Source organism: Pagrus pagrus (assembly GCF_965226575.1).
Source record: "Pagrus pagrus genome assembly, chromosome: 21".
NCBI classification, from domain to species: Eukaryota; Metazoa; Chordata; class Actinopteri; order Spariformes; family Sparidae; genus Pagrus; species Pagrus pagrus.
Window position 1 is genome coordinate 18,037,813 of NC_140208.1, and position 24,365 is coordinate 18,062,177.

Genomic DNA, 24,365 nt, shown 5'->3' on the forward strand with positions numbered 1-24,365 from the left:
AATTTACCATGTATAGTCTATAACCATGACTTTGAGAACATCATCGGTTGATGTGCGCTATAAATCCATCATTTGATTGTGTAGATTTGTCGTTACCAGTCAAACTCATCCACAAGCACTCATGAGCGCGCAGCGCTTGTCCAGAACGCAATTTGCTCGTTCTCATTGCCCCAGGGCATGATGGGAGGCCCCAGAGCATCATGGGGGGTGACTCAACTGCGCATGCTCTATGGGCCCCATAACGCGGAAGTAAACCCGGAAGTCAGAAACTTTTTCGGCGTATGCGCCAGGCGAGCAACTCCGTTGAAATCAACGGCGGCCATTTTCCGGTCCTGTATCCACTAATAATACATCCATGCTCGCTCCTCCATCATGATGTCAGCGCACTTTTTGACAGTCATGTTATTGTTTACAGTGAGACAGTGACACAGCAGCCGGCATCATCGGCCTGTTACTAGTGGATTTATCTTCGCTAACGTTACTTTATTTCTTACTTTTAATTTAAATTGTCTGTAGCCTGTGTTTGTAACAATTCCACGATAAGCTTTTCACTTTGAAAGTTATTTTGAAAGTTTTGTTTGCTAACTACCGGTAAGCTAGCTAACCTACCGGTCAAGTCTTGTTGGATGTGAGTAGGCTGACTTGACACTAGTGTGGCTGCAGTCGTCATTTTGAACAAATCCCTTTTTGTAAAAATGGACCAAACCGACTCTTATCCAGCGCTACTGTACATTTACGACTTGTCCAAAGGCATGGCCCGCCAGCTGAGTCCTGTCATGCTAGGTAAGTTTCTGAATAGCTATCTGTTGGTTGAACTCGTGGAGGCCGGAAACAGTGTGATCAGACCTGTAGCACTTTAATAAGTCATTCTGATTGATTCTATTTTTTTTAAATCATCACAGGGAAACAGCTTGATGGGATTTGGTGAGTGCAGCTTATTACAGGCTTATTTTGTACAAGTCATCTGACTGTTCAGTTATCTGTAGTTAACAGCTTCCAATGGTTTGGCTTTTGTTGTAAATAATAATATATTGTATATAATATTGTCTTATAGGCACACTGCTATTGTGTTCCATGGAAAGGAGTACTTCTATGGAGGAGCGGGTATCAACAACTGTCCACCTGTAAGAATAATTTTCATGCCTTCCTCAAATACAAAGCACATGACATATTATTGGCCCTTTGCCACATGAACTACTGTAAAGTGAAATAAAAGTACTTAGAAAGTATTGGATCAACAAGTGTTTGTCAACGGCATCTAAACAAGGGGTGTTGCATCCTAGGGTGGCACCGCGCTGGGTGAACCGGACTCCATCGTGGACCTTGGCTGCACTGAGGTGACTGCAGAGCTCTTCACGGAGTACCTGAATTCACTGTCAGAGTCCACATACAGGTAAGGGTTAACCACACAGATTTAGTGAAATAAAAATTAAGATATAAAAACATTTGTGTTGCAAAATGTGTTGTTGCTTCGTCAACTTTTTAATAAGATAACCTGCAGCGGTGTAAGATGTTGCCTGGAAATTGCCCCAGATGTCAGTAAGAATTACAGGCCAAAGTGAATTTTAATTTTGGCCCATAACTCTTCTAGAATGAAACAATGCACTTTATCTGCAAGAGACACATTTAAAGTCTCACACTTCTCTGTTCTTCCTGTTATCTCTCACGATGACTCTATCTTGTCTTTTCCTGCTCGCCCGCCCTTCTCCGCCCTGTCGGGCCTCTCTGGCTTTTCTCTGAAATACGTGTATGTCTCATTTCTTTCTCGCTCATGTTTTTTCTCCTGGTGCACAGGCATGACAAGTACAACGTGTTTGAGCACAACTGCAACGCTTTCAGCAACGAGGTGGCTCAGTTCCTCACGGGCAAAAAGATCCCATCGTACATCACAGACCTTCCATCTGAAATTCTGTCCACGTGAGTCCACTCAATTTAATAATCTTCGTTTTTTTCTGTCTGTCTAATCTGAATCTGTAGTTTTAATATCTCTGGCGATGCTGCTGTAGAAATCTTGAATTCATAATATGGTAATTATACTTTTCTTTTGAATAGCTGATCATGTGGAGGTCCGAAACTGCCAAGATAAAAAAATTATAATAAATGACCTTATAAATTAGTATGCCATTAATTAATTTATGAAATGTGGCATAAATTAACATTTGTTTTTTTTTTCTTCTGTATTTATTTACCTTTGTATTTATTCTATTAACTTTACCATTTAAACTTTATTGATTAATTTATTCGTTTTTAAAATGTAAGTTTTATTTCTTTTTGCATTCACCCTAGTTATTTTCCAAAACATATTTATTTATTTTTTGTATTTTCATTTAAAAATAATTAAGATTTCTTTTTGAGTTCATGAGAAGCCCTGTTTCACTTTGAGTTGTTTATTTGACTAATTGAGAGAAATCCATCAAAGAAGAGGGGGGAAAACACTTTTTTTTTAAAAAGAACAGATTGGTTTTCAACAAAAACAAGTGTAAGTATTTTCCCAGATCCCAGATTGATGGTGAGTGAGAAGATGTGATGGTGGATTTCTCCTTCTCCATACTAATTATACCTCCCCATGGAGGTGACACTTAAACAATATTGTATTGCAGTGCATCACAACATTTTTGAAATATTAATATCACAGAAAGTACTCAAGTAATATTGATATTTTAGTTATTGTGACACTGACATCTGCCTCTTATATTTCTTTCCAGTCTTTCCTTGTTTTGCTCAATCAGTCCTTTACTGTCTGCTGTGTTTCCTCTTTAGGCCTTTTGGCCAGGCTCTCCGTCCATTACTGGATTCTGTCGTCATAAGTCCTGGAGGCAACAACATAACTGGACAGCGATAGATGGGGCTATGCTCATTAAAGAGATTACTCTTGTTTAAGGGGTTTGGCGAGAGTGGGAAACTCACCAGCAGCCACCAGTCAGACCCCGATAACACCTGTTGTTGACAGGTTGATCTTTGCTCTAAGTCACTTTTCCAGCTAACCAGCCATCATTTGGACCGTCTTCTCTCTTCAGTTTTTCAGTTATTCAGTTTCTCCACACTCTGCATATCTGAAGTGTGCCAGCCACTGGGGCCAGGGGACTTAACAGTTGATTCCTATTCTGGGTGTGATAAATCAGGTGCAGCTACGAGTTTTTGTGTGTTTTATAAAGTGAGTGTACTTCACCTGGTTCGGCCCAATCATTAATCAGTATATCATCAAGATTTGTATTAAAAATAGTTATTTTAGAGGATGAGTTCATCCTTTTACACAGCTGTGCTCTTGAGAGGCTTTGAAAAATATACCTTTGTCCTTTACTCGGGGACTCAATTGTGACAGTCTATTTGAAAATGGGTTACAATTAAAGGACCTGTCCAGAAATTAATTGGCATGTATAAAATCAGATATGGGAAGGTGACACTTAAATTTTTAGCTGCTTAATATGTAAACGTAAAAATCTTAAAATATGTTGTTTCCTCATTATATATAGAACTTGGTATATAACTAGCTCTTATCTTCATCATACCTCAGCCTTATCATGCAGCCTTGCCTCTCACCCTTTTTGTCACCATATAATGCCTCTTATAAGCTGCTACGTTTCCCCCCCAGCACCACCTTGTGGTCATTCAAACAGGTTTTTGTTTAACGTGCACATATGGGCTTCTGGTTTGAGAGCCTCTCTTCATCACGAGTAATACTATTTATTACAATTTATCACAATTCTCCTGATACCTGTGCAAAGTTATGCTTCATTTGGTGTTTTTAATGTGTGTTTTCAGGTGTTGTGAGGTTTTTTGCACTCCTCTAAATGTGTTACTTTAAAAGCTACATTATTCCATCTGCATCTGGATCTGGATCAAAATACAGATAGCTATAGTCGCTGAACCGTTCTCTTAATCATTCCTCTTTTTAAAGTTGTGTCATTTAGTGCTTAGACTTTTCCCCTGTGATCATTGACATGACAGGACTGCACTTCAAAGGCAAGGCCAGAGTAAGGACAAGTTTAAATGATGAAAACCGTAAAACAGTTCTGCTGGCCTTTCTTTGTACTCAGTGTTTTTAACACAGTGTAACCAGATCTAAAGGGTTATCTTCATTGTACACGTGTGTGACCTCTGAGATGCTTCACTCAGGAACATCTGCATAGTACTGTGTGTGCAATAATACAGGACCAATCATTTGAACATCTTCAGTTGTTTCACTTGCCAAGACTTGATAAAGTTGAAGTTTTGTATAGTTTGTATTTACTGACATGGTAAATATTATATACAGCCACAGCCACTTACCTGTATTACTGCAGAGCCATTAATCCCTCCTTAAAGAAAAACATGTATTGTTGATGCCATCAGTGTCTTTACGCTCAAGTTATTCATGTATCAGGACAGTTAACTTCCTGAATAGTTGTATTGGAATCATTATTTTGTTGAATATACTTAATGTTTAACCGAATCCTGTGCTTACACATACTTGATAAAGTTTAACAGGTGCCTGCAGGTTGTTAAAATGTATTAAATTATCTTAAGATTGTATTTAACATATGGCCTCTAAAGTCACTTATAATTATTTTAATTGGACTGTATAATGATTTTGTTTTATTTCTTGCACTTAAGTGAACTTGTTTGACAAAAGGCCTGTTCTAGATAAACTAAACTCCCTTTTTAATGACCTGTTATACTGAGAAATAAATAGAGAATTTAGACAATATTTATAACAACTTATCACTTGAAAGGGCTCATTACTACTAAATGTAATTTGTAGTGCAAGATGCACTTTGTTAAATGTGTGTGGCATTAAAATATCCTTTATTATTAAAATTGTTGTGCTGTGAAGTGATTTGTGTTGAAGAACGGCATTGATACGTTTTTTTTATACTGTAATGAGCCGTCATTAGAATGAGTACGGATTAGTAAGATTTCAGGAAATCATCCTCACTTGATTTTTGTCCATGCAGTATGAAAAACGGCCACAGGGTGACACTACAGGCTCACTTCAGCGGTGGCAGGTCGTTGCTCCATCAAGGCAATGCATAAATCTCGAATGTGTTTACATTTCTAACATTGACGGGGGAATTAGTGGTTACTGGGACATGTTTGTGATTTGTTGCTGTTTCAAATCCCAGCTGGGGAAATTTTTTTTGCACGTGTTCTGTAACTGCTGTCAGATGGTCCATGAGCGCAGGAGGAGCTGCTGATGACACACACTATTTACAATGGCACACACTATTTACTGTTAACAAAGAGTTGGTAAACTTAAATTATGATGTTTCACTCGTTCACATGTTCCCACACAGAACTTGTCTTAAAGTTTTTGGCTTCAGGAGGTTTTGTTGGTTCAGTGTGTTCAGCATTTAGCCGACCCCCTTAAGGTCCCTGATGCTTGGTACTGTGTTTTATCCAAAAGTATCAAAGATCCAACATTTCTCTGATACAAACACAAGTCAAACCAAAGCCTCAACTGAATTTTACAATCTTTAATATTTCATCTTCAAAAGTGGCATCAGTTACTAAACAATCTCCTGCAAAGAACATTTCTAGAACATGTTGGGTATAAATTAGTTGCTTTGTAATAAGAAGTACAAGTACGTACAGTATATACACATTTTTGCTACATACTGTATATCACACCAATACACTTTGGATTTACTTGGCTGTCCTATTTATATTTATACATTTATCATAGCTCTGTTCTCTTATATACTCTTTAGTTAAAAAGACACTATAAGGTACTTCACAACCTGCAGAGGTTCATAGTGTCAAAGTGCGATGAATTCACTCACTTCTACATTTGGTAACACTTTAACCATCATTAATACATGGTAAATTTATAGTTAATTAAACTTTAGTTAATTGTTACTTTTTAACTTTAAACAAAGAATGAAATTCTTTATAAAACATTTATTAACCAATTGTTCATTGTGAAGTTGCAACTGATGTTTATAATACATTGTAAGCGGTTAATAAATACTGTGTAGTTAATCAAAAGCTTTTTCTGGATGCCCTTTATAAAGTTGCAATTGATTTACAAACCTTTATAACTGGTTAAAGGAGACCTATTGTGCTTTTTCATTGTTTTATATATGTTCTTGTGTGTGTAAAAGATCTTGGAAGTCCACACCAACAGAAGCTCCTCTCTCCCACAGAAAACACTGCTCCTGAAACACCTCCACCCTTTATTTCCTTGCCATTGTGATGTCACACTTTGTCACCATGTCACACATTTGCATAATTTATGCCTAACAGCTAGTTTGGCACATTTTAAGTATTAATTTAATTATTTTGGCACAGCTGCTCTGTTGTTGTTAGTGGTGCTGGCTCAGGTGTGTGTGAGCTGAAAATGAGCATAATAGGTCTCCTTTACAAAATGGTTTATAAATAATTTCATTATTTGTTAAAAAAGTCAAATAAGTCTTCACTAAGGTTTGATTAACTATAAATTCCCCATTTATTAATGGTCATTATGAAGTGTTGCCAACTATTTGTATTGCAGTTCAACAGTGTCAGTCCAGTGTTCTTTTACAGCACTGAATATCACAATCTAACTCTCTGTATGTTTGAAACAAATTGCTGCATTTTCACAAATGTTTCACTGCAAATCAAATTCACACTCAGCACTACTTGTTTTAGCACAATGTTTCTATTGTGTAATCACACAATAGAAACATTATCAATGGTGTGAGACAACCTGTCTGCTTTATAGTCGCTTTGTCTTACACCACAGTTCATTTGTGTCACTGTATTTTGCCACTAATGTGAAAACCCACTGCAGTAACGTGACATACGGTACAGTACAGGTGTGCTTTATCCTCTTCTATTGCACATCAGAAAATTGCACAACTCAGCTAATAAAGATTTCTCTACGCATCATGTTTCATGTTACGAAAATCAACATGAATTAATATATTCCATTAAAATCTGACATCAACAACAGTTCTAATAAATAGTCTTAGAATTAAAATGACTTCGTTCATACAGCCCTTATTTAAACAAAATACATAGGAAATGCCAATAAATAAACATATTTACACATTATTCATAAATAAAGCAGAACACATGATTTCAGATGAAGCTGACACTACATACAACCGAGAGCATGTCATGTGTTCAAAAATATTGAATCATAATTTACGCAAGATGTCAAACATTTATCATTAAAAGATGAAAAAAAAGGGTTTGTTTCATCTACAAAGAACAGAGGGGTACCGTTGTACAGGTAGAGAAGAGAAACACCGGAAGCATTCGTTCACAGCAAAGAACTAAACTTCTATTGCTTATAAAAACTGATTTTGTGCCTCTAAACCAGACTCATGACAACAAGCATCAAGAGGAATTGAAGCCTGCCCAGAATCCTTTGCTGCACTGGTAATCAGAGACAGTCAGTAATCACAGACATGGTGAACTTCTGCAGCAAAGCGAATAAAATAATGAGAAGAGACGTGTTCAGTGAAAAAGAGACAAGATTATAGACACAGCATCAGTCACAGTGCTCTAAATGTCACTTATTAAAGGAACAGGTCACTCCAAAATAAAAATTCAGTCATTATCTACTCCTCCAAGTCTCCAGAAGCCCCGAGCTCCCAAACTGATTTGAAAAGATGTTATTTACACCCCTATTTAAGTCAAAGACTTGTAGTACGCTGAAGAAGGTCTATGGAGCCATTTTATTCTTTAAGTCCCCATCAACTTCAGTTGTTTAGGAGAATAGTGCAACTATATTTTGCTGTAAAGATCCAGAAATGTTTTGTGGACTACTCAACTTCACCCGACTTTCCATCGGCATGAGGGTGAGTAGATAATGACTGAATTTAAATTTTTGGGTGAACTTATCCTTTAATGCGCCAACATATTGTATAGACAGTTGAAATTTGAGAAAGAAAGACATCAACGTTTGTGTTTTTTAGTGCATGTGAAGAAAGGGCTCAGCCTGCAGCGAGATGCTCAGAAAACATCACCTCTTGTGATCTGTCTTTGATGACTGTGTGTGTGTGTGTGTGTGGCTGGGGGTCAATATGGAGTGGCAGTTATGATAGGTATCTCAGTGATCAAACTATCTCTGTGATCATATCCCTGTGGACGGTGAGTGTTTGGGTGCGATCGCTCCTCCCCTTTCAATTCCATTTGTTGCATTTTTGGTATTTCGATTCGCAGTGTGGTAATGGGAGGGGTTTATAGATCCAGTCTTAAACCTCCCGAACTGCTACGATAGATAAATATCAAACATGTCTCGAGCATTTCAAATCATGACGACTACGAATTTCATTACATCAGTATGTCAGTACTTTCACAATAGCCAATGAGAGAGATGTCCCTGAGCAGCTGACGGTGTTGTCAAGCAACTGTGAACAACCCCAGCCCTTCAGGCTAATGTTAACTAGCATATTACTGTTGACAGATAATAAAACTGATGGCTAAAATCTCGCGTCCAGTTCTTGCTGAAGAACAGACAACTCACCTTGATCGCCTCTCCCCCACCATTTTCTCATTCATCCTTGTTTCTTACGCTTTTGTCTATTTATAATACAGCAAAGTATTATCATTACTACAGAGATACAAGATACAAGATGTCACACCCTAAGTCTCCATTTGTTTACATTTTCCTCCCCATGAGATCATGTGAGAGAGATAATGTGAGGATTCTCCTTATGTGTGTGATGCAATCCATTTATATATAGGATTTTAAAACTTCTGTGGTGTGAGCCCGGCTCAACATGTCCTCCATCAGGGAAGACGATGATCTATTATTGTGGCAGGATCACGGCTGCTCACAGATGTCGTGCTTCTTTATGTAAAGCATGATATCAAAGGGTTTTGATATTTCTGCTGTTAGAAGAAAGTTTTTGCATATAGATCACCCTTAAGGTCTTATATATGTTATGTTGATGTGGAGGACTGAGACACCAGAATCTGATTTGGTAAAATATTGGGAATTTATGTGTTGTCAGTGACTGCAGCCCCAGTGAGTTTCATGCTGTTTATATATGCGTGTAGATTAGCTGCAAAGAGACATTTGGTCAGTGCTACAGTATGTGTTGCGCTGTTATGTATGATTTGTCGATCAGTTGCATTTGTTCTTGGCTCCGTCTCACCTCCATTAATCTTGAATCTTAACTGCTACAAAGAACTTAACACCTAACCAAATAAAAAAATTAGCATCGTAAAATCATCTCTGCTCTGTTGGCGCAAATATTACAGAAGTTTAGGAAAGGATTTCCGTACACACGTGCAATCATCATCAACAGTTCACTTCATTGTGCAGTTCCTGAGGGTGTTGCGGCCATAAACTTTCACCAACAAGTGCGATGGAGGCGTTGCATTAACTGTTGCACGTTCATAGCAGCAGTGTCCTTTGCTGTCCAGGCTTCAGAGACAAGATGAGAAATGTTAAACGCTCCAGGTCCAGAAATGCCTCAGCGAATCCCCCTGCAATGGTGCCTGAGGGTTAGGAATTACACAGAAGCATCCACAAATGTCCATACACTCTGAGTTATGACCCAGACGGTTCAGTAGTGAGAGACCCAGATCCACAGTGACTCCTTCCCCCAAGGAAGGAAAACACGCAGCCCCGTACGTTTGTTTTTCTATTTTCCCTCTTCTCTCTCCTCCCATTCTCTGCTTTTCTAAAGAGTCGCAGCCTCTGGCTCTTTCTCTGCCCCTCTCGTTCCTCCTCTCCCTCTCTCTGGTCGGGATGGAGGCTGATGGGAGCTGACATGATGGTGGCATTGTCCTCACCATCGAGTTAATGTGACCCCGGGGATGCTGTCCCTGTATGCTTGGCCTGATGGCACAGAATGCAAAGCGCTTCATTGTGGTGAGAGGGTGGGAGAGGCCGAAAGGGGAGAGAAACAAATGAAGAAAAAACAGCTGTGCATGGAGGTAGACCGAGAGATGCAAAGTAGTTGAGGTGTTTTTACAAGAAGAACAAGGGAATTTCTGAAAGAACTGCACAGAAAGGCATCTACTGGGCCTGGAAATGACCTGAACTGTGTTACCTTGAGATGACTTACGATTATACAGATTACATGGAGTACATTACATGGTTTATTTAATTAAACATTTAAATTTTCTGGATTAAATCTTAATCTGAATGCCTTTTCTGACTTCTGATTGTTCTGTGATCCAGTTAAATAAGGTGGTTGCTATTTCACAGAGATGTAAATTTTGTGTGTGAGGATGTCGTTATACAATTTAACTGTGGTCAAGTACTGGATGATCATCTGTAGTCAGATTTTTATGGTTGCAGATGGAGAATTTAATGGCGTTTTAATGGAATTTTTATGCCGGACAATAAGCAACTGGGGTATCGCTCAAAACCCTTGTGGTCCATTCATGCTTTATAGAGGTTGGATTTTTTACTGCCCCATACAACTAATTGAGCATTGCAATGAACAGCTTAAATAATATGTAGCCTGGCGCTCATATTTTTGGCTTCAAAATCAAACTCTATGATGTCTGAGAGCAAAAGCAAATAATTTAGCAAAGAATTTGATCAAAATACTGTAATGTCAGGGCTCCAGGATGCAACATGCGCCCCAAAATCTGCCAAGTGCAACTTAACTTTTTGCCTGAAAAGTTGGTCGGGATGGAGGCTGATGGCTCGGGTTCTTAATGGCAGATGTTCTAAAGTGGGAAGCACTTTGAACATCTGCACTTCTAAACTTATTTTAATTTCTTGTTGCATGTGCTGTGAAAACTTCAATTTATCTTTATTCATGTTTGCGATCATTTACATGGTTTGTTAGAAAATTAAATTAAAATGTACTAGTGGGTGCAACTCAATTGTGTGCTGATGCATTTAAATGAAAAAGTTAGGCGCACCGGGGAAAACATTAGTCTGAGACCCTGAATCTGAAGTTTATTATATTCTATTATTTATCATGGAGATATATTAATCTGTCCAATGGTAACAAAATCTAAATCTAAATCTGATTAATCAACGCATTTGACTTGTATCTTGTATATCTTGACACAACAAGACTCCAGGGCATTATTTCGTTATGGTTGGTACTGGCATTTTGCCAACCTTATAAGCTAAGCTAACGCGCAGCTGGCGGGTTCTTTGCAAGAAAGTCTTTAGGTGTATTTTAATAAAATGTCAAACTAACTTTCTTTAATTATTAAATTTAAAGGGAGCAGTGAATGGGACGTTTTAGTGCTGTGTTGCAGTTCAGACTGGTTGCCAATAGAGGTAAAAGATTTTCAGTGTACCTTCAAATTTAAGTGAATGGTTCCTGAGGTCTAACTCTTCCCACAGAAATTGATCTTAAAGATCGTAATAAACCGCATATACATCAAATGCAGCAACTGAAAATAGCTGCATGTTTGCACCGATTGTCTCTTTGAATTGACGATGTCAGAGGCTGCCAGTTTGGTCAGCTCCAGGCTCATTGTGGAATGTTTTAACAGGCCTACCTGACCTACTGTACCTAAACTTACTTGGCTAACACAAATTCACCGACAGGAAACCAACATGTAAAACCTTACCCTGGACAAAATCAATCTAAAGCCTGTACAACCCCAATGAAACCACAGTGTTCTCCCAAAGCTGTTGAGAATCTGTCACAGCTGTGTGAGCCTGAGAGTGGTTTTAAGCAACCACGGAAAATTATCTTTCAGGTACAGTCTATATACTTTGTGTGACCCTTGTTGGAGTCCAATAATAATCTTTTCAAGCATTATCTGTCAGAGTGGTTGTTCTGCTACGCTGTCTTTCTCCTGAATCTCAATGTTTCCACCAATCAAAACTTCCCTTTGCATCTGAATGTGTCTCTCGGTTTAATACCCTCATCAGTTGGGCCAACTGTCCCAAACTCTGGCATTTAGCTAACACCAAAGACTTTAAATATGCTAAAACACCTCTGAGGCCTCGGTGCTCAGACGGTCACCTCAGTCGTACTGTGGGTGGAGTAGCTCTTCTGCCTGGTGTGGTGGTAGTAGGGGGGTTGAGATGGGTGCTGCCCCTGTAGATGCTGCCCCTGTAGATGCTGCCCCTGCCCTGCCCCCCCTCCAGCTCCTCCATACATGCCCCCATAGGGCTGGTTAAAGAGATCCGGCATGTTTTCTATGCTCTGCTGCCTGCGGGTAGAGTAGGCATGTCTCCGGGTGGAGCTGTGCATGGAGGAGGAGGTTTGCCCCGGGGCGGAGGCCTGTCTGTGGACATGGCGGCCAGTCGGCTCCCAGGCTTTGAAGGCCGAGCTGGTGAGCAGCGGGTGCGTGGTGGTCTTGGGGATGCGCGAGTGCTCCAGGTGGCTGGAAGGGATGGAGATTGAGAGGGGGGCATGGAGGTCGTGGTGCGCTGATATGGGCTGGTGGTGGTGGATGTACGACTTCTCTTTGGGCGGTAATGGCACCACAGGCTGGAAGGTAGGAGGTGCCACAGGTTGGTACTGGGTGAAGTCCATGAGTGGGAAGCTCTTGTAGTAGCTACGAGACGCACTGTGCGCTGTAACAAAGAAGGGGTGGGTGGAGACAGCGTGTGAGGAACAGTACAGAGGATTCATCAGTTATAAGTTACACAATCTTTTCGGTTGATTAAAACTTGGGTCTAGTTTCAGACATCATTTCTATCCCAGCTAGTTGCAGAAATCTCTTACTATGGCAGCATTGCTAAAAATAAGTCATATAGGGCAAGAAGCATGAGTGGGTTTATCAGTTTAGCCAGGCTTGTCATGTTGCAGTCAGTTATGAGCCATAGATGTATAATAGAACTAGACACCAAACCCCAAAAATGGCTCTTATACAGTCTAATGAGAATTGCCTGCCTGGTGCATTCACCAAAAACATTTCTAGCTTCTGGGTTTACTTCCTGTTTATGTCGCCCACTGAATATGCACAGTAGTGTTTCTCCTGTTTCTCCCGCTGGCCCTGCCTTCACATTGTGATGTCATCACAGATTTTTACATCCCTTTCTTAGCTCAAATATAAATAATAGAAAGAGTCAAAATTGACCTTGTTTGCCAGGTCTTTTATAAAGATGGTGGTTTTTCTTTTTAGCTTGAATACCACAAGTGACCACTGGGCAAAATTGGAAACAAGGCTGAGCGCGTTGCCGTATCAAGGTCTTAATAATACATGCATATAAGTTTCCAAGCCAACTTTACTGTACTTAAAGTAGTTGTTCGCACACAGTTTTCCTGTGAAATGATGGAGACAGACACTGTCGGTAACTGTAGATTGTTTTTACCTCCAAATAAAATGATTTAGATGATATCACAAACACTTGTTATATTTTCAATCTGTCTGACCATCTGACTGCTCCAGTCCTGTCCTGTCATTGTTCATTCTAGCAAGGTTACATGTGCCCAAATCTCAGCAACTACTAGTGAGGTCGATCGCCAAAGATACAAAACTGAAATCGAAGTTGGAATTAACAAGAATGATAGTCCAGTATACTGTATCATGCTCAGTTTATAACCTTTTACAATTATGCCAATAAAGTAAACACATGCTATATTTGGCCTCTTAAAACTTGTTTATACTTTAGAGTCATTTTAAATTTGTCACAGTCTGTTGCAGCTCTGAGTCACATGCAGAAGTAGCCTAAAATGAACTGTCAATGTGCAAAACACAGAGTTTGTCATTGTAGGAGCACTGACGACTGAATCACACTTAATCCATGATGCATTTATGCGAGAACCTCCCGGCTCCAACCTGTCAGCAATGTCATCCTCATTTGCTCCTCAAAGTATTTTAGAAAAACTTTTAAAGGGAGGCCATGGAAGGTTTAAAGAAGAAATTACACATTCTTATTTTCACAAATGAAAACTTGCATTCTTAAAGCTGGGATTGGTCACTTTGTAGAAACCAGCAAAAATAAGCTTGAAAAAATCCAACCGAAAAATCCTACCCGATCCCTCCAGGCCTCAGAAGCCTCTCTTTTGACCTCTCCTTTGACAGACATGTGAATGGCTAGTTCGCTACATTTAACAAGTTCTTTTAGCTTTTTTGGTCTAATAAATACATAAATAAACAACTCTGTCAAATGCCACAATCACATAAACACAAGCAAAATAGCTGTCATAAACGTACCTCGGAGTGAAAATGCTACCCGGCTCAGCAGTTATTGCTCTTTGCTGTGGGTGTGTGCTATGTGCTAACATTAGCCACGAGTCTGTTGCTGCTGCAGTGAGTTGTTGTTCTGTGGCTCAGTGGCTGTGTACCATGGATCTAATAAGGGAAATCTGGATACAGCGTTGGAGGCGGAGCCATGTTTATTCCGATAAAAGCTGCTCAGTGGGGCGTGAAGCCAAAAAAGTTTGACCTCCTCACTTGAATTGGAATAAAACAAATTAATGGTGTGGCTCCTCTAACTTTTTCCAAATGTTATCGAACAGAACGGCTCAAGTTGGGATGGTAAAACAAGTCATTTCACTGGGGTAGTGACACGGATGCTTTTTTCACAATGCAAGCTAACATAATGTTGTAATTACATGGTTCGGCCAATATGTCAAATTGGCTCCAAGGATCAACGCTGTTCCTGAGAGCACAGCGCATCATTGTCATTGCTAACCATATCCAACTACCTCATGTGTCATTCACATGAAAGGAAAAAAAGTACTATAGTGACTGTAAACAACAAACAAGTTCCCACTTTGGCTGCTCTTTTCCATATTTTGCGACTGGCTTGCTAATAGCTTTAGCAATATATCCGCCTAGCTTTCTGGAAGACTCTGGTCATGTGCCATGACTTGGCAAGCAGGCTATCCAATCATTTCACTCGACGGAATCAAACGATTGGATGGGCTTATTACAGGTCTGCGGAAGGCACAAATTACGGACTTTTTTCTTTTTTAATGTAATAACGTAATAACCCTAACGTAAAACACACACTTGCTTAGTTTATTCAGGGGTTTTACCACTTTATCCTCACGTATAGCTAGCTAACTAGCTAGCTACAGTATTAACATATGGTGGCTAATGTTAGCTTAATGCTTAATGATGGTAAGAAACAACAGTAAAACAGTTCACAAAATGATCAATTGTGAACAGAGAGATGATTTTGGACGAAAAACTAGATGCACAGCATGGAGTAAGTACATTTTGAGTCAGAGATAGTATAGAAAACAAGTTGAATAACAAAATAATACAAAAGTGCAAAAGCTGTGCCCAGTAGGAAGGGTCAGTATGGGCCAAAGAAGTAATGCGTTTCTCACATTACAAATAAATGTGACTTTCTTGCTCATGAAATGTGAAATTGGGAAAAAAATAACTTTAAGTGAGTGGAAAGATAACATATAAAGAGAATCTGAAGAAGGCGAAGGACGGTCAGGATGAGAGGGTTTGAAGAAGATCAAAGGGGAAAGCTGGTGATTAAAGTATTTCCAATTGGTGTGCGCCCTAAAGGTAAATACTAGCGGTATTCCTCTAGTGCTGGCAGATGAGAGGGCAGGAGGCACGGAGAGCGATGAGGAGTGCGATGGAGATGATGGATGTAAAGGTATGTGTGTCAGGATGTGGGGACACAGCAGTGACGGTTTATAAATACCCTTGCCCTGAGTCTGGAGTGTGCACGTGGGCGTGCGTGTGTGTCATGGGCTAGCATGAATGTCACAGAGAATTATTTAAATAAACTAAAAACTGAGGTCATCGCCGCTAGCGTCCTGGCTACATGAGCAGTAACCTTGTCTCTGTGTGTGTTTTTACGATGAGTCCACTAACAGTAGCTGTTTTTTTTTTAAAAGCTACTATTATTTTTACTTGTTTTATTCAAAAATAGGTACTAAAACTGCTTCAAATCAAAACTTTGAGAAACAATTATTGATATATCATTATAAATACACTGAGTTAAAAATGGACCCTCCTTAGGGTCAATATAGCACAGACTCGATACTGGGTTAACTTTATCCAGCACCAACTGGGTGTTTGACCCCGTGTCAGCGTTATGGTGTTAATTTTACCCAGTACCCATGGGTTGAAACCACCCAACAGAAGGGCTGTTTTGATCCAAGCCCAGTAATCCAGTAATGTAAAAATAACACTGACACTTGATTACTGGGTGAAGTAAGCCTGGGAACTGGACAAATCTGTGAGATCATGTTCAGACAGATTTCTCTGTGACCTGGTTCGTGATGGCCCAGTCACAACTATTTATCTAAAATGGGGTGTGTTTGATACATTGACTGACCAAAGCGTCACCGGTCCATCTCGTGTGCCCAGATATTTTCGCTTGGATGGCCAAAACTGAAACTTGGACTACGGGCCAAAAGCTACGGAAGCCCTAAAGGGCCATGCATTCATACATTTTATTTCCTCTGTTTTCCCGTGATAACAAGTTAATTTCATTTGTTTTCTTGAAATCTCGAGTTATTATCTCGAAATAACAACTGCCGTTTTCCAGAGATAACGGGATAATTTTCTCGAGATCTCGAGATAATGACTGTGATATGATAGGCCTGAGATTATGGAGACGCCCGGGACCTCGTAGCTGGTCAGCTATGTAGTTAACGACAACATCAGGCTCACTTAGATTGCGCCACTGATATAGCTGAAGCCTTGCTAACCTCTTTTTAGATCACGCACACTAATGTGTATATTATCTGTAATAGCAAGGCATAATGCTATTTCAGCCTGTGTCAGGCCTTGATTGAAAAGATATGTGACGCGGTGATCGATATGCTCCTGCTCCTCTGACATTGTTACACTGAATGATGTTTCCTGCAATGATTTAATATACTACACTACCATTTTGTTTTCTCAAGATCTCAAATTAATTATATCGTTATCTCGGGAAAACAAAGTTTCGTTATCTCGAGATCTCGAGAATATTATCCTGTTATCTCGGAAAAACGGCAGTTGTTATTTCGAGATAATAACTCGAGATCTCGAGAAAACAAATGAAATTAACTCGTTATCACGGGAAAACGGAGGAAATAAAATGCATGAATGCATGGCCCTTTAGGGCTTCCGTAAAAAGCAAGCACCTGTTGAACTGTATTGCTAAGATATAAAATGGTACTATACATAAGCACTGAAAGCAAGTAAGTTTTCTCCTGTGTTCATGACTCAAGAACAGGTGGAAAAATAGGATCCCAAGTTCACTTGATTGACTTCCTGCATAAAATGTGACTCTGCCCACTGTGCTCAGATTATGAAAAATAATTTGTAATTTGGGATCCTTTGTATTTAAAGATAATTTTTTTACCTCACAAAATATAAAACAGCATAAACTATATACTGTTATATATACTCTATTAATGTTTTAGTGCTCATGAGCTAGGAACCTTACCTCAGAAGCTACTGTAAAGCACGTCCGTCTGTCAAGGTGTAAAAAGTGTAAATATATTTTATGTACAGTGTGTAAAGATCGCTGTTGCTTGAAAAATCAACCTTGACGAGTGGTGATTTGCCTTTGGCTCACTGGTAGAGGAATGTTTTGTTCTAATGGGACGCCTGGGGTTGGATGTCGTTCTGTACACTGTAACACCCACTACTACTCAAGGACAACAACATGTGACTGACCTTTGTCGTCTGTACAGTCACCTGGTAAAAACCCTGCAGCCTCTTTTCATGACTGTAGTAGCTTATGTGACAAATCTCTTACAAAACCACGTCTGACGCACCATAAAGGTGCAGTTAAAAACCATACTAATAGTGACCCAAGGTACAATGTTCGAAAAAGTGAAAATTATTACATTTAGGAAGGTTGTGCATAAAGAAAACAATTGGATTGGGTGGATTTGTGTCCATTTGTGATACTGTAAACTAGTAGATTGGGATTAATGCAATCTTGACTGTGTCCATAAGTGTTGCAGTGCTGTATAACATAAATTACATATCTATTAAAAGCAAAACTAAGCATTGAAAAAAACTTTAGCAAAAAGTAAGTAAAAAACACTCCAGTTTATTCTGCTGTGGAAATTCTGAAAGGAAATTACAGTATGTAGTGCACATATTTGGCAATTAAATCCATTCGAGAAGAGTCATTCATTTAAAGAGTTCAAAAATTCAGTGAGATTCTCAACAGAATGTGAAGAAATAGCAGTTTAATGTATTGTGTTGCAGAGATGCCTACTGAAGTTAGCATACTAACCAGCCATCCCTGTCCAAGGCTCCTGTGCAAGCGGTGTAAACACTAACACACCCTTGGTCCCTGAGCTCCCAGTCCAAGCCGCTAACTGCACAGCTATCTGTGCTAACTAGCTAAGGGCAGCTACAGATAGCAGCAGTTTGTAGCAGTTAGTTGTCACTCTAGTCATATGCTGCCCTCCATTTGTTTTGAGTATAAGTGTCATAAGTCTTCGACATCATGACAAACTATGAGCAAAGTGTCCTGAAAATACTCTAAGTTAGGTTAAAGTTTTATTTTGGTGTAGTTAAAATCAAAGTGAGGACACTGGAGGTATGTTCCCCAGTCAGGCAGTTTTCATCATGTTTGCCCCAGTAGTTTTCTTCGTGCCTAAAAGAGCTCCACTGCTGCTCCCATAGGCTGTGTTACATGAAATACATGTATTATAGTGCTCTGTCCTTGGCAATGACCTGAGCTGTCTGCTAAAATATTGTGGCATGTTCTTAGATTTAATAAAATCACAGTGTTGTTCATATTTAAAACAATAAAAACATTTCAGTACCATAACTAAACCTATAGTGTAACTGTTTGGACAGTTCATAAGGCCATGAGGAACTGTAAGAGAAACCCCAGATCACATCAATCTCACTCAGAGTCACTTACACAACAGGAACAGCATGGTCTCCTCTATAAGATCACCTCCTGGTTTGCCAAGAGGCAAAGATTCCCTCATCACTTGACAGCTCCTGTACTGCCATCCTACTGTACTTAAAGGTCACTGTGTCAGCTGGAGTCAGCATCACTTTGTGCGTGTCTTTGTCACCAACTTACCTACAGCTTTGAGGGAGGTATATTTGTTGAGTCCCACTGTGCTGTGGTTGCTGTGCGGGTGTGGAAGCCCTTGTCCAAACGGCCCGTAAGCTGAGTTATTCAGATGGTACTGTTCTGGTAAGAGACAGGCAGAGAGAGAGGCAGAGTCAGTGGTAGTGATTACGTTATCTTTGTGATCTAGTTCAGAATGTGCGTCCTGTCTCATACATACAATTCATATTTGCTTTTTCTGGCCCTCCGTAGTGTACTATAGATGATGTAACCATACTATAGTAGCCATATTTAGATGATAAATAAATAAATCGTGGCTTTGAAGCATAGCTGGATTAACCCCTTAGGTAGCCCTGGAGCAGAAATGAGCTGTGGGACCCGACTGACCAACAGTTCCTTCCACCCTGTGCAATCTGTAAGCACCCTGTCACCTTCAAGTACCCAGTGTGTACAGTACACACTGTGGACTACACATGGCAGCTTCATTATAATTTTCCTACAGCCCCAAATCCAACATTTATTCATGTGCAGCATGTGAGCACAACTTAGGAAGAAGAAGAATAACCTTTATTTGATCACATATCATCCAATGTACAACATAGTGAAACTGGTACTCTGTATTTAAACCCATCCCGAGGGAGCAGTGGGCGAATTTCAGATCTTAGCCAGTGCCTTCTTTTGTTAAAGAAGTATTTTACTGCTAGAAATATGGCTTTTGTATAAAACTGGGCTGTCTATACGTTAGAAAGACAAACATATATTTGAAATTGGTGCTAAGTAACCAGAAAAAGAGCTGTGCTGTTCCCTTTTGCTCTTAAGGTAGAAAACTGTAAAAAAAAAACTAAAAAAAACCAACAACAACCAAGATGCACTGCGCTGCATCGGACCAATAAACACTGTGGATGGGCGTTGACTGCGAGTTAGGCGATGCTTGGTTTTGGCTCAGACTCCGATTTAGAACAGGCGGCCAGCTAGTAACAAATATTATCGTATTACAGCTAAACAGTACACGAAAATATGAATATGAAGAAACAGACAATGAACCGGACCGTGGTTCATATTTGATCAGCACTGCCTTGTTTAAAAGTTTCATCAGAGTTTTTCAGCCATCTTTTTCGCAGTACAGAAACAATATGGCGGTGACTTTCCATTTGGTTTCTTTTTCTTTTGCCTCCACCTTTTTTCCACAAGCAAAATACAACAACTCAACAAGTACAATGCTTCACAGTGCCACTTGCACCTTGTGAGGCACTTTAAACTTTTTATACTATTAGTAAATACGGAGAGAGATGTGATGCCATCTCCCTTTTAACTTCGAGGCTGGTGACTTTGGGTGAGACAGCGGCCCCTACCATGAGAGCCAGCAAGTCCCATGACAACTGAAGTGAGGTTAATAAACAATGGAACAAACTAGCTGAGAGAGTGAAGCCCTGGCTATTAGCATTAATGAAGTCCACTGATGCAGTCAGCGCACTTGATGTCAGCCCTGGGGATGGATGGACACACATGAAGTGCTCACGAATGTCCAAATAACACACACACACACACACACACACACACACACACACACACACACCATGCTTTAGAAAGTCACTTGGATTCGAGCGACAGAATCACTTATTGTTTTAACAGCTTTACCGATAAAACGTACCGACACAATGTTTGTGTGCGTGTCAGTGCCCCTGCTTGTGTTCACTTGATGGATCTTTTGACTGAATGAAACAGTTAAGTGTATTGACATGCTCAGCAATCTGATTCACAGTGTACAAGTTGTGGCGAAGTGTGTGTGTGTGTGTGTGTGTGTGTGTGTGTGTGTGTGTGTGTGTGTATATCAGTGTCTCAGTGGGAGTAGCACAGCATCAGGGACAAAAGATTTCATCACATCTGTGACTGTCAGTGCTAAGAAAGAGGTGTACATGGCACAACGTCTGAATACTAATGACTGCACACACACACACACACACACACAAGGAAGAGTCGTGTGTGGTTCAGATGACGCACAGAGACGGAGAGCTGGTGAAAGAGAGAGAAACATGGAGTATGACAGGGTGCTGGTGGAATAAATTAGAATATGATGCTGAAGCCAGGTGGGTGGAGAAATGTCAGGAGTTAGTCTTTACAGTAACAACATTTACAACTCTGAGCCTCTACCTTAATCACTGTCACACACACACACACATGTGCTGTGCGCTGTAGTTTAAGCTGATTAGCTGTGGAGTGTGTGTGTGTGTATGTGATCAGTGTATCATCCAGTGTAATACAGCGGTGCTGACCTCTCAACATGTGCCAGATTATGAGGAAAACCTCCTTTTCACACTGTCATCATAATCATCACTACCTATCACTACTTTCATCATCATCTTTCACTACCTTTTTGTGATCATCGTCATCATCATCATCATCATCATCATCATCGTGTATTCCTTGTGAGATATACTTGTGAGATTGCTGGTAAACAATAAAATAGGCTCTGAAATAGTCATATAGTCAATAGTTTAAATGTGTTGTCATATTTTTGTTGACCAGCATTTAGTACCATTTTTACACCAAAATGTGTGCGTATGTGCAGGTTTTTTAAGCGTGGTAAACCCGGAAAATATAAGAATTTAAGACTTAGCAAACCTTATCTCCTAAAACTTTTTATTTTTTTATTTTTTTATTTTACTATCTTAAGCCCCACACTCCATGACCAGACTTTCAGTGGTGCGCACACAAACCTAAATCAGATTGCTTATGTTGATGTCCCCATGCCCGTGTGCACACACACTCCCCCACACAGAAACACACAGAACAATACCTATTAATGAGTCTGTCTGCTTGGCCAAACCCTCTTTTAGGTACAAGGTTTCAGTGATTGCGTAATGGAATAAGTATGTAAGTTTGTGCGCGAGCCAACACATAGAACAGGAACTGAGGGAATTAGGAAAGGTTCTGGTTCCAAGGTTGTGGATATTATAACTCGAGCATGGTTGCACATATTAATTTCTCCATTAAGCACCACTAAGTGAACGTCTGGCGTCGAGATCTTTTTAAGCGCAGAACAAGAGGGCAGGAACACTGCTTAATGAGTTATGTAATGTCTTCTCTCTCGGCGGGAATCACTGGCAGCGGATGATTAAGGTGAAGATCGGGCTTCCTTTGTATCATCTGTCTGAATGACTCGGGAGTGTTGAAAGAAGCTGACAGATCGGAGGGACGAAGAGAACGTCTCGGCCCAGAGTGGAGGTGGTCACGTTTTTGAGTTACAGGGGGGTGTACACATGACGAGACTGAGAGAAATACTGAAAAATGAAAAGTATGTTCATTATTTTGTCCTACTATTCCCCCTCCTCCTGAAATGCTCTGTTCATCCTCCTGTTTCTTTAAGACCACCCTCCTGAATACCCAGTCTTCTCTGATTGGTCAGCTCACACACGCCTGAGCCAGCACAGCTAACCACAACAGAGCAGCTGTGCTAAATTAATTCTTACGTGCCAAACTAGCCACTCGGCATAAATAATGCAAATGCGTAACATGGTGACGTAGTGTGATGTCACAAAGTCACAGAATTAAAGGCAGGACTACTGACGAGGCGTTTCAGGAGCAGTGTTTTCTGTGGGAGAGAGGAGTTTCTGTATCTGCAGACTTTGACCTTCTTAACTTCTTCTTCTAAGACATTTTACATGCACAAGAACCTATAAAACACTCAAGCAAAGGAAAAGTGACCTTTTTATTTTTTAGGAAGTAAAGAAAACTAAAGTTGAGTGTCTCCTGATCGTGTCATAATGACAGACTTTTCCTTCACAAGATACTTGTTACAAATACTTAATAATTAATAATAAAGCCATGCAGACATGAAACATTTTCAGATTAGCAGTTGTTTTTTTTTTAGATGAAAAGATTTTTTCTCTCATCATGCAAAATACTGGGTTATCAATAAAATAACAGTCGCAGGCGTCCAGTGTGTCTAATGTTTTGACTCTCTTGCTGGTCTGGAAGCAGTTAACCGACTTTTAGCACAAGCACTAATGATGCACCAGCATGACATTTAGATCGGGATTCATTTCCAGGTCAGCAACTTAAGAGGAGTTTCAGTTTTTTAGGAGGAGCTGAAGGAGTTTTTGATGTAATGGGAATCCTCTCTCTCTCTCACACACACACACAAGAACACACACAACTATACCATCTGCCTCTGTTTCCACTGGCGTGCTATTGTGAGTGCTCATGACCGTGACAAACACTAAGAAAAGCAGCGAGGCCGACACATGTTTCTGTGCGTTTTGTGTATAAACCTGCATGTCTGAGTGTGTGTTTGTGTGTGGAACGATACATAAAAGGAGCCTTAAGTGCCGCGGGGAAAGTGATGAAGGAGAGAGTGCACCGCATGCTGTCTGTCATCGCCGAGATGAAATGTGAACGTCCCCGCGCGTCTGAGCGAGAGAGAGCGACGGCACGGGAATAAAGCGAAAAGCCGAGCGTAGGCCACCAACGTCTGTCATCAGTGAGATCATATAAGTCTGTGTGCACCATCATTTACTGCGGCAGAGTCGGAGCAGACAAACACAACCCTCTCCCACCCACACGCACTTTATAATCCCCGCTCTGTGCGATCTGCTGAGCTGGTCGCACACATGCCTTTTTGTCAGAATAATCAACGTGACACGAGCAGGGGAGCAAAGATTCATCCTGAGATCATTAATTTACAAGAATAAGTAGTTTGCCTCTCATGACCCCAGGGAAGAGTTGAGAGTGCAGGAAAAGATTTTGGAGAAGATGAGCGCTAAGAAAGCGACTCCTCTGACAGCTGGGGCAAAGAAAAAAAAAAAAAGAAGTGAGAGAAGAAAAGGTGAAATTTGTGTAGAAGAGTGATTTGTTACTGGGTCACGCTACTTCTGCAGTCGTCTTTAATAAATAGGTCATCACTTTTTGCTTCAAGCTTTCTCTGCCATGAGTCATGTTGGAGACTTTGAAACTAAATATTTGCCTCCTGTCCTCGGTTAATGTCAGCTGCTGATGGCTCATGTAAATGATGATTTCTGACTTTTTGGCATTTATAACCATTAAAGACGCAGCGAAACAGAAGTTGGAGCATCTTTATCCTCTGTATTGTGACTTCTGAATATAATATGTGGGTGGGCTCACCCAAATCCCTCAGATGTCATTGGATCTCATAATGCTGGGTGTGGCTTAGTGAATGGGACCCACTTGTTTCCACGCACACCTCCCTCACCTGTGTGGTCAGACCAGGAGGACTATAAAGGTGAAATGAACAAATCGACCACATTCTTTGGAAATGCAAATACATGCCATCACATACTGCCATCGGTGATATTGGTGAAGTGAGATAACTGCACAGAGGCCAAGTATACAGTACTTAAAGACAACACCAAGCCCAGTCACAGTGTGTTCACTCTACTGCCATATGGCAAGAGATGCAGAAGTATCTGCTGCTGCACCACCAGACTACAGAGCAGCTTCTTTCTTCAGGCTGGGAGACTTCTCAGTTCATCCTCCAAAGTCTATGAGTGAATAAAATTTGATCAAGATCCTAATAAAAATGTAAGTTTGACTGAATGAAAGGGGA

At 40.2% G+C, this 24,365-nt stretch overlaps 2 protein-coding genes across 3 annotated transcripts in view; one reads left to right on the top strand and one right to left on the bottom strand.

Moving 5' to 3' along the window:
* The first annotated feature begins 362 nt into the window (after nucleotides 1-362).
* Nucleotides 363-3,168, top strand: desi1b (desumoylating isopeptidase 1b). 2 transcript variants are annotated; one of them, XM_084341547.1, is made up of 6 exons: nucleotides 363-783; nucleotides 903-924; nucleotides 1,055-1,124; nucleotides 1,284-1,393; nucleotides 1,795-1,917; nucleotides 2,761-3,168. In XM_084341547.1, exons 1-6 carry the CDS (start codon nucleotides 696-698, stop codon nucleotides 2,840-2,842), a joined length of 495 nt encoding a protein of 164 aa, XP_084197673.1. In that variant the 5' UTR covers nucleotides 363-695; the 3' UTR covers nucleotides 2,843-3,168. The 2 variants fall into 2 exon arrangements, with proteins under 2 accessions (XP_084197673.1, XP_084197674.1); XM_084341548.1 differs by lacking the exon at nucleotides 2,761-3,168 and adding an exon at nucleotides 2,053-2,112.
* Nucleotides 3,169-10,612: 7,444 nt separating this feature from the next.
* shisa8b (shisa family member 8b) overlaps nucleotides 10,613-24,365 on the bottom strand; it is a 35,560-nt gene continuing 21,807 nt past the window's right edge. Inside the window, exons 4-5 of the mRNA XM_084341606.1 lie at nucleotides 18,812-18,925; nucleotides 10,613-12,418 (exon numbers count right to left, since the gene is read on the bottom strand). Coding sequence (XP_084197732.1) covers nucleotides 11,850-12,418; nucleotides 18,812-18,925 — 683 coding nt within the window. The 3' untranslated portion in view covers nucleotides 10,613-11,849. The remainder of the gene's footprint in view (nucleotides 12,419-18,811; nucleotides 18,926-24,365) is intronic.

Excerpts from the sequence above, each read along its gene's own strand:
- desi1b (XM_084341547.1), top strand. The coding sequence starts at position 696 with ATGGACCAAACCGACTCTTATCCAGCGCTACTGTACATTTACGACTTG. Across the intron at positions 784-902 it reads GCTGAGTCCTGTCATGCTAG|GGAAACAGCTTGATGGGATT; the intron begins GTAAGTTTCTGA and ends AAATCATCACAG. Across the intron at positions 925-1,054 it reads AAACAGCTTGATGGGATTTG|GCACACTGCTATTGTGTTCC; the intron begins GTGAGTGCAGCT and ends ATTGTCTTATAG.